Source organism: Pelmatolapia mariae, linkage group LG22 (genome assembly GCF_036321145.2).
Source record: "Pelmatolapia mariae isolate MD_Pm_ZW linkage group LG22, Pm_UMD_F_2, whole genome shotgun sequence".
Classification (NCBI taxonomy): Eukaryota; Metazoa; Chordata; class Actinopteri; order Cichliformes; family Cichlidae; genus Pelmatolapia; species Pelmatolapia mariae.
The window spans coordinates 5,006,305-5,017,272 of record NC_086245.2 but is presented as its reverse complement, the minus strand read 5'-3'; the positions used below and the strand labels follow the sequence as shown (position 1 = coordinate 5,017,272).

The 10,968-nt window shown below is 36.1% G+C and overlaps 1 protein-coding gene across 1 annotated transcript; it reads left to right on the top strand.

The window, feature by feature from the left end:
• The first annotated feature begins 4,371 nt into the window (after nt 1–4,371).
• LOC135932597 (major histocompatibility complex class I-related gene protein-like) lies at nt 4,372–10,147 on the top strand. The gene is made up of 6 exons (XM_065470074.1): nt 4,372–4,408; nt 4,575–4,844; nt 5,204–5,482; nt 7,180–7,509; nt 9,567–9,668; nt 10,122–10,147. The coding sequence occupies exons 1-6, from the start codon at nt 4,372–4,374 to the stop codon at nt 10,145–10,147; spliced, it is 1,044 nt and encodes a 347-aa protein (XP_065326146.1).
• Nucleotides 10,148–10,968: the final 821 nt, after the last annotated feature.

Sequence of the window (10,968 nt, the reverse complement as noted above, 5' to 3'; positions counted from 1 at the left end):
TTGTGTAATATTTTTGTAATCTTTGTTTTTTTTTTTTGAGTAAACATAATACTATTTCAGCAATGGATGCGTATTCTGACCCAGTGAGAATAAGACACCATAATTCACTCAATTCACTATTTTGAAGCAAAGAACACTTCAAAATAAAAGATATAATATAATAAGGGATCATTATAGATTAGAATTTGTCATTTAAAACTCACATTCAAAGGCTTGTGTCAAAGTTAAAACTAAAACGAAGTTATTTTTTTAAGAAATCAATCCTGTTTCTCCCTCCAAGTGAGAAAACACTTATTCCATGCAACTTTTTTACCTTTATTGGATTATTGTGACCTGCTTTTTATGAATGCACCTGCCCACTACCTAAAGAGGTTGGATACTGTGTACCATTGTGCTTTACGTTTCATACTGGCTATGGAAATCGTGTACATCATTGTTCTTTTTATGCTGCTGCTCTGCATTCGCACTCCCATTAGTTGAACTTTATTTATAAATCTGTCCTTGGGCTGGTTCCATATTATTTATGTGTTTAAATGTGTAAAAACCACAACCACTACAGCCTTCGTTCTCACAATATCATACAATTGATTGTCCTAAAAATCAGAACAGAATTGGAGAAAGGGGCTTTTAAATATGCTGCCCCTGCTTCCTGGAATAATCTGCAGAAGGAACCAAAGGTGTGGACTCAAGTTACATAACTTGGACTTGAGTCAGACTCGAGTCATTAATTTTATGACTTTAGACTTGACTTGAAAAAATGTTCCACGACTTGTGACTTGACTTGGACTTTTACGCCAGTGACTTAGGACTTGAATTGGACTTGAACCGGTTTACTTGAAAAGACTTGATATTTCACCCCAAATCTAAAATTTAACACACATATTATATGAAAAAAGTATGCACCAGTAATTCAGTTCATTCAAACAACACTCCGTATGTATGTGTGTGTGAGAGATGTAGCACTGCCAATCAAATTAACCAGATTAAAAATTCACTAGCTGGGCCCACGTCCTCATTTTAGGTTTGACAGCGTTTTTGTGGGTAAAGGTGAATGCTTGGACATGAATTGAGCTGCGGTTTGGGGAAGGCCTCGAAGGGTACTGGCGACGGCTCCCAGGCCTGGCAAATCCCCATGAAGTGAAGAAGTGAAAGAATTGAGAAGAAGGAGGAAGGGAGGGTGGGGCACGTAAACAAGAATGAACAGCTTGCAGAACTGGGGGAACCTATGGCAACCGGAAGGAGCGTGTTTGGAGGTGTGGTCCCGCTCCTGAAATTCAAATACATAATCTCCCAAACAAACAAACAAACAAACAAACAAACAAACAAACAAACAAACAAACAAACAAACAAACAAACAAACAAACAAACAAACAAACAAACAAACAAACAAACAAAAACGTTTAAGCCAAAAATGCTGCAAGGAGTTATTTCTTTCAGGTACATAAACTATGAAGTAGTCAACAAATAAATGAAATGCAATATGCAAAACACGCAAGAAGAGAATCACAGACAGAGATGGAACAACTTCCAACTTTGTCCGACAGTTTAAGTTGCATATAGAACGGTAGGTGGTGCTTCTCGTTTGCTATACGATGAGATAGCTGACTTGGGTAACTTAATCTTATTAGCAAATGTTGTCCAGGCTACGTTGATGATACTGTTTGGCTTTAATGTGTATGATATTTTTGTCATGCTATTTTAAATCCGGTCCTACAAGCGCATCCAAGAATAACATGCAGCTTATCTCAGAATTGTCGGTGGATTGTGAGCAGGGTCCGTTTCAGAAAATGGGTTCTGTTCCATTAACTCGGGGAACACTCAACACACATCGTTTCTCTGTCACTCAGACAATGACAGAAACATATGTGCACAAACAGACTAGGTGAGAGAGAGAGGACATGCTAATCACACTGCACTAAATTGTTCTTTGCAATGCTTCTTTGTTTTGTACTGTGGACATCTCAGCACTTTTTGTCTGAACAGGTAGTTCTACTTTTGCATTTTTCATTGAATGTTTATTCTGTGAATTTATAGTTTAGAGGAAAATTATTCTTGTAGTTAAGTTTAATTGAGCTGTATTATATAGAGGTGCAATTTCAGAATTACTTTGTGTATATTTTCTAAGTTCTCTTGTTTCCTCATGTGTTGAGATAAACACATGGTCTAATATTTACATTTAGCATATAATTGCAACATTCTTTTTTTCATTCTTTTAGGACTCGAAAGGCCTTGAAATTCAAAGTTTCATACTTGTGACTTTACTTGGACTTTTACACCAGTGACTTGACTCGACTCAGACTTGCCTGACATTACTTTCGACTTGACTCATGACTTGAGCATAAAGACTTGAGACTTACTTGAGGCTTGCAAAAGAATGATTTAGTCCCACCTCTGGAAGGAACTGAAATGATCAGAATTGGTTACCTTGGGGGAGCTTAAGTCTGTCTTAAAGGAACGAGAGAATAACTCTTTTACTCATTGTGATTGTTTTTAATGTCGCTCTTAATTTGATCTGTTATTGTATATTTTTCACATGTTTGTACAGGATATTGTATTTGTTTTAAATGTTATATACTTATGTGGTACGTGTATTTTGACTTTTGTTGCCATGATGCCAGGAAATTAGATTTTTTATCTCAATGAGATTCTTTACCTGGATAAATAAAGGACTAAAATAAAATATAGGAAAGCACCAAACGCCCAGATAGCATTCGAGACATAACATTCTCGATTAAAATAATGTCACAACATATTTCCTTTATCTTCTTACTTGAGGCTGGCAAGCTGTAATGTTAAAATGTTTTTTTTATTTCACTCTTTAACTCTCTGAGAATTTATTTTCTATTTTTTGTATCATGAATGTGTTTATATGCTCCTATGTTAAGGCTCTTGTCATCAAGAGAGTTTAATTTAAAAAAAAAAAAAGATATGCTCACAGCGACAGTGATTGAGTGCTGAGTACTTTTTAAAAACTAAATCTTTAGTTATCAACTAAAAACTGGCCACTGATACATCAAGCAATAAAAAAGATACTGAAGGGCAGAAAAGACTGAGCGCACAGGTAACACTACTACAAGGAGGAAAATACAGCGTAGCAATGAATAAATGAAATAAAGAAATTATTATTATTAGCAGTAGTAGTAGTAGTAGTAGTATAGTAAGTTGCATAAAAGGCCTGTTGTGTCTTGTTATGCGTTTCTGTCTTCTTCGTCTTCTACCACTCCCTTCGCCTGAATAAGACTACCTGCTCGTGTTTTGGGGGCGGTCTTGGTACACGCTGGTAAAGGTAATCGCTGGCAACGACATCGGCCGCTTGCATAAACTATGCGGAAGATTAAATAAGGACTAATTTCCGAAGTATACTTCTGCAACAAGAGCAATGATCGTTCCAAAATTAAGGATAAAGAAAAGATGGAAATACTTTTGTTGTTGTTTTTGTTGCTTCACTTATGTTGTGATTTACTGGCAGGTAAGATTCGAACAAAATCGCGTATTTCCCCAGCAGAGGATCTTGCGTTTAAAACTTGCTTCATATTTTGTAAACACATGGCGCTTCTGAAACTCTGACCATAGCCTGCTCCAAGTTACCATGGGGATTTAGCCAGGTAAAAAGAGAGCTACTTTAGTGAGCTCGCGGAGTACGCCCCTCGGACAAACCTGAAGTATTTACCCGGCGTTGTGCCAAAAAGTGATCGCCTGCCAAAAACTGATTTCCGGTGTTGGCCAACTCATATAAATAAGTTGTTGCTCTATGATATGTGAAACACATTTTAACAAATGTATCCCTAAATGACATCAGGTCATCTTGACGCACAAACACCAGTCCTGTAAGAAGGTAGAAGCCGCAATCAGTTTTTGGCAGTGACCTTTATATATCCTTTATTTATCCACTTAAAAAAAAAATCTCGTTGACATTAAAAAAAATTATTTTTTTAAGAGTAAGCTGTTATATAACAATAATTCTGTAAACATGTTTTAAGTGAACAAAAAGGACAGGATGGTTATAATGTAATAACACAGAGTTATACAGATAGTTGAAAAACAGGTCATTTCATATATTTTATATGTAACCCCTTTGTAAACCCGGTTCACCGAAGTATATTTACCAACATACGTAAAGATATTACACATTAAAAAACACACAGAAACATTGGAAATCAGTTTTTGGCAGGCGATCAGGCGATTTTTAGCACAATAGCAGAACCAAATTTTAGTTCCAGTTTTCCATAGCTCTTTAAAAACGTTTTGGCGTACACAGTTTTTAAAATTACATATTTAAAATGTATTCTTGAAAGTTTCATGTCAGAAGTAGCCTATTAAAGAAGCTTTACAACAAAGCTTTTAATTCATTGACACACTTACTTTGGATAGATGTTGATTATTGACACATGCAAAGCAGATCAGCACGGTTGGTCCTGTACATGTTTTTTATCGAAATAAAAGTTACACAGTACTGCTGTAAATGAGAAAAGGCCTATAACTGGGTCATAACACATAATGCATCATATTGCTGATGTTTTTATATATTTTATTTGCTTGATTTCCTAATAATATAAACACCGTTTGTCCTGCAGTGAAACACTCACTGAAGTATTTCATCAGTGGATCTTCTGGAGTCCCAAATGTTCCAGAGTTTTCTGGTGTAATGGTGGTTGACGGCATTCAGACGGGTTATTGTGACAGCAGCAATAAGACATTAAAACCACAACTGGACTGGGCAAAGAAAATATTACAAACTAATCCTGAGCAGCTGGAGTGGTACACTCAGAAGTGTTTTGAGGATCAGCCAAATGTCTTCAGAGGCCACATTTTTAGATGGAAGCAGCGTTTCAACCAAAGTGGAGGTGCAGTATTTTCTGTTACGCCTGACCTCAAATCCTGATAAATCATATACTTGATCAAAACTGAGTGGTTTAAAATGTGCATTTTCCAATTCTTCTTTCATTGGAAAATAGCTAGGTTTGTTTTTTGCTTTAAAAACTCAGATGTGTTTACAAGTGATGAAATATTTATCACATGACGCTTGCATCAGTTTGTGACACTTAAAAAATATAAAAGGCCTATTAATGTAAAAAAAAAAAAATGACAGACTCAGAGTTACGTTCACAACCTGAATCAAGAACATTACATTAATCTCCAAAAATAACCACACACAGTTTACACTCCTCATCGTTCTTTGCCATCTCTGTTATTTTTCTCTCAGGTGTCCACGTCATACAGAGGATAAGTGGATGTGAATGGGATGAAAACACTGACAGTGTGACTGGAGTGTTGCAGTATGGCTATAACGGAGAAGACTTTCTTGAATTCGACATGAAGACACTTTCGTGGATCGCACTGAAACCAGAGGCTGACGTGATCAAACAGAAATGGGATGCTGATCGGATCAGAACAATAAAGAACAAAGACTTTCTCACTCAGATCTGTGCAGAGTGGCTGAAGATGTATGTGGACAATGGGAAAAGATCCCTGCACAGGACAGGTAGAATCGCACAAGTCACAGTTCCATAGAATCACTTTGTTTATTATTATTATTATTATTATTATTATTATTATTATTATTATTATTATTATGTAAAGCAGAACATTTAAGCTGATATTTATTTACTGATTGAGAAGGTACCTCTAAAGGCTGGAATCACACAAAGCTAAGCTGCAGCAACATTTTATTGATAATTGCAGTTTAACATTTTCATCAGTAACATCTTCAAACAAAATTTATAAATGACAGAAAAAAATCTAAATTTCCTAATCAGTCCTGCTAGCAAAGTAATGAAAAATAAGCAAACAAGTCCAGATGATCGCCTTCTGCACTGGGAATAAGAAGAGAAACATGAGCTCGCCAGTGTTTCCAACTGCCTTCAATACAGAGGAACGCAAAAATTTACAATTTAATTTATGTAAATTTGAGTGCAAAGTTGAAAAGTTCACTTTTTGCTCAAAAATTAAAAAATATAATGTCATGCACCTTTATAGTTATACATTAAATCCATGGACACCTGCTATAGCAGCTTTATCCTTTTTTCTACATAGTTCTACATTCATAATAGATAATTGGTTATTTGCATGAGCAGAGATTCAAAGCAGACAGGACTAAAATCCAAACACCAAAGAGAAGTGAATTAATAAAACACGAGCTTTGAAAATTGATAAGAACAAGCAGAGTAACTTAGCAAAGTCCACACAGGTGCTGCAAAAAAAGGATGAAAAACGATCAAAGGTGAAAGAAAGTGACAATTTTCAGAGGAAGAGACAGTAGTAGAAGAGACCTGTCTCGTCTCTCCTCCCCCTCTCCTCTTTGCTTTGAAGTTAGACATCCTTGTACTGAGACTGATTTCTAGTTCGCAGGCAGGAGGACAAAGGAGACCAAGAGACACAAGTTAGAGAAATGAACAAACCCTCAAGAACAGTAGTTTTCAAAATAAAACAGGAAGTGAAAACAAGGAATACAAGGATGCCAGCACATAGACAAACTGCAGCTATAACAAATACTGTGGATATATACAAATAGATAGCTATTTCATTTTGCATTCTATTTATTTTGTAAGTATTTTTTTTTAACTTGCATAATAACAACAATTTTAACAACTGCGTTTTAGGCTTCTTTGCCCTTGCTTTTGTAAACCAAAGAAACACAGAACCAGAGACCATTTCTGTGACCTAATTTACATTTTTTTAAATGATTACTTTTTACTCTTAAGTGAGTAAAAATTACAGTCAACAGGTGATTTTGCAAAATATAATAACATCTTTCATGGAGTGGTTCCATAGCTTATCTGTGTTTTCCAGACAGTTCTAATTGTTGTTGCTCATTTACCAACCCTTTTTTTTAGCTTCACGTGCTGGTGAGAACTTTATATGAATTGTTTTGGTTGAAAGAAAATGATTTACATGAACTGAACTAATGATTCTTTTTATTTAGTACTTTCTTTAGTTGAACATTTAGCTTTATGTGGTACCCAGTGATCATATATCACTGTGTTTGGTTACATTTGTCTTAAAGGTATGTCATAATGCAGCTGCTAGAAAGCTGGAGACTGGCTCGAATGGCTCGCCTTATATGTTCCAAAATGTTCCTATTTAATTTTCTTTTCCTGTTTCATTTCCTTCTCTGCTTTACTGACTTTACTTCTTTCATCCATTCTCAATCTCTCTCTTTCCCACCATCCCTCTGTCCAGTTCTTCCCTCAGTGTCACTCCTCCAGAAAACTCCCTCCTCTCCAGTCAGCTGCCACGCTGCAGGTTTCTACCCCGACAGAGCCGTGATGTTCTGGAGAAAAGATGGAGATGAGATTCATGATGGTGTGGAAAAAGGAGATATCCTCCCAAACGATGATGGCACCTTCCAGATTAATGTTTATCTGAATGTTTCATCAGTCAAACCTGAAGACTGGTGGAGATACAAGTGTGTGTTTCAGCTCTTGAGTGGTGAGAACATCATCATCACTAAACTGAATGAAACAATGATCAGAACCAACTGGAGAGAAAACATACTTAGGACTGGCAGAGGTGAGAGAAGCTCATTTGATTCGTTTGCTGATATTGTGGATTGGCTAATGTGATGCTTGAATGTTTTGTCCTGAAGAATAACTTACTATGGGATTAACTAATGGAGGTCATCACAGAAGGAAAAAAGTTATTTTAATATTTTTTCACTGGTTAAATGCAATCCATTACTGCTCTTAACCTTCTTAAGAAAATCTTTTTCAAAATGTGTTGTTTAGACCATGTAACTGACAGGGATTTTGGAACTTTTATATTTCTATTTTTTTTCCAAAATGTCTATTTTTTATTATAATCTATAATAAAAAAAATATCTATAATCCACAAATATGGATTTACTTTGGGTATACCTTTACTGACTGGGTAATGTGTTAGAAACAAAGGTACAACAAAGATATGCAACATTGCTGACTCTGAATTCAGAAACACCTCGAAAAAATGATGACAGTCAGTTTGGCAAACTTCAGAGCTGGGCCCTTATGTATGGCCCCGACTGTTGTACACAGGGCATGCTGCTAATGAGACGCTGGATAACAATAATGTCTCCGAGACATAATGTCTCAAATGACTGGCTCCAGGTGAGCATGGAGCCAGTCAGTTGTATTAGTTCCTTCATCCTACAGGAACTGCCTGCATATTCTCACCACATGAGGCCAGGCATTGTCAGACACCAAGAGGAACCCAGGGTTCACTGCACTAGTGTAGGGTCTGACAAACAGGAAGACAAACAGCATGGATATGCCTCCCTAGACCTTCACATATCCACCAACAAACTGGTCATGAGGACAGTATTACAGACAGCATAATGTTCTCCACAGCTTCTCCAGACCCTTTCATGTCTGTCACATTTGCTCAGAGTCAGCCTGCTCTCATCTGTCAAAATCACAGGGTGGACCTACTGATTCTGGTATTCTGGTAAATGCCATTCAGGTTCTACAGTGCCACACAGTGAGCACAGGACCCATGAGAGGATGTTAGGCCTTTAGGCCACCATATGAATTCTCTTTGTGATGCTTAGTCACACACATTCACACCAGTGACCTGCTGGAGGTCATTTTGTAGGTCTCTGAAAGGGCTCATCCTGCTTCTCTTTGTACAAAGCTAAGGATGCAAAAACGAAAACATGCAAATGTATATGCAGTGTGTTTTTGGGTTTTTTTTAATCTGTCAGAAGGTTCAATAAACACTCCAGTTAATGGATCAGGATTTACATGTTTACAAACCTTCTATATCCCTGTAGAGCTCTCCTAGAGTAAGTGCCTAGCAGACTGGTAAAAATGTTCCAGCTTGGCTGTTAGGACATTGATGTGCATGCAACTTTAAAAAGCTGTGAGTTAACTTTCAAAAGGTTCTGTGTTTTTATGTAATATCACTACTGATTTTCCTAAGTTCTGCCTCTGGCCTGCCCTCCTTACAATAATAATTAAAAAGACTGAAACTGAAACACAACATTTTCAAACAATAAAAAGTAAACTGAAATAAAAAAATAAACTCTGCAAACTTAATGAAACTGAACAGAGTTAATAAATAAATAAAAATAGAAATTAATTAGAAAATACAACACCTCATTCTGCCAGCAGTGAGGCTGACCTTAGCTGAATGCAAAAACTTACAAAGGATAAGGAGAGGAAACACTCCTGATGAGGGTCAGAGGGCCCGGTGGCGCCGGTGTCCGGCAGCCTCGCCCCTGTCAGTGCGCCCCAGGGCAGCTGTGGCTACAATGTAGCTTACCATCACCAGTGTGTGAATGTGTGTGTGAATGGGTGGACGACTGAATGTAGTGTAAAGCGCTTTGGGTTCCTTAGGGACTAAGCGCTATACAAATACAGGCTATTTACCATTTACATCAATATCTCAGAAGTTTAACTGACTTGATGCTCTGATTAAAAAATGTTCAGTCTCACCTGGAGATTAGTTTTCATTCACTTCCCTTCAACAATTGAGCCTGTGAATTATAGATTAACCAGATCAATACCGCAGGATGAGTGGATGCACTTCTATTCTAACATCTTTCATTTTATCCTGTTTATTTGATTTTTTTTGTTTTTGTTTTTTATGAGCAGAGAAACCTTCTGATATGACAGTTACCATCATTTCTGCAGTAGTTGTTCTTGTTCTCATCATCGTTGCTGCTGCTGGATTTGCTGTTTACAAAAAGAAGAAAGGTGAGAGATTCAGAAGCAACCGTGCAAGCCTCAGTTACATTATTTCTGTATTACTGTATGTATTAAACATGGTTATCCTGAATTTATGTAAAAGAGTGGGATTGTCAGGCATTTCAAGGGGGATTGTTTTTTTAAGTTTCAGAGAGGCGACCTACATCATGTAAGTACGACTTTATTGTTTTTTATTTGTATTTACCGCTTTGGTCTGACAGTTTGGATTTAAAACATTATTCGTGTAACTAATATGTTTTTTCGTTGGCTTTAACAGCTCCTGACATCAATGCTGAACAGATTCAACTGAATCAGGTTAAATAGACAAACACAGGACTCTGCACTCTCCAGTTAAATGAGTCTCTGTATCATTACAGCTAAAACTGTTTTGTTCTATTCTAAACTTTTGTAGGGACAACAAATTTGTTGAGTGGTGCTGTCTTTCTGTTTCTGTTTCTTTAGAACCTATCCGCTTCGTTTTCTATTGATTGTTGTGTTTTAAATCTTATTGCACTAAAGAGCAAGGTGAGCTCGTTTATGCACTGTGAGATTCTGTGTCATGTGATACCAGTGATATGTTTCTCAGAACATTTTGATTTATCAAAACTGTTAAAGCTGCTCTGTATGTTTGAGTGCAGTCATTGAAAAAAATCCACAAAAAGAGATTTTCGTGTGTAGTTTCATATGTTGCCCTCTGTTATTATTATATTTGATTTAAGTTTTGTTATTAAATATGTTTTTTCATATTAAAGTTATCTGTTTAAGCTTCAGTCTGTTTAACTTTACTTTTGTTTGTTTGAATGTTTGTTTGTGTTTCATGGGAAAAAAAGAAACAAAGAATCTCATATTTTATTTAGATTTTTTGGAAGTGATTTTCTCAGCTACATAAACAGGATGCATCTTACATGTTATAATTATTGATGTCAAAATAACATCGAAATAAGTAAAGTCCAACAGAGGGAAGAATGTGCCATTCTTACAATTATAGATGATTTATTTTCTCAAATTTCTCAAGAAGCTGGAATAACATCTGTAAATTATGGAGACTGCAGTTTGTCATTCATTCTGTTGGTCCCTAATGTGCATACTGGGGTAATATTTAGGAAGAAAAGTGAAAAATAAAATCAATTAATAGAAAACAAAATACTATATTTACAAGGACACACAATATTAGAATATCAGTTACTCATTATGCCAATAATTTTTCAAAGACAAAAATTATAATCCAGTTGGCTGGAACATGATTAATAATTATTACATAAATTATACATTGAATAAAAAAATAAATGAAAAAACTTGTTGCCTTTGT

What these genes read in the sequence shown, in the direction of transcription:
- LOC135932597 (XM_065470074.1), top strand. Translation starts at nt 4,372, where the DNA reads ATGTTGATTATTGACACATGCAAAGCAGATCAGCACG. An exon ending in GCGTTTCAACCAAAGTGGAG is followed by an intron (nt 4,845 to 5,203) that starts GTGCAGTATTTT and finishes TTTTTCTCTCAG; the next exon opens with GTGTCCACGTCATACAGAGG. An exon ending in TGTTTACAAAAAGAAGAAAG is followed by an intron (nt 9,669 to 10,121) that starts GTGAGAGATTCA and finishes CTGTTTCTTTAG; the next exon opens with AACCTATCCGCTTCGTTTTC.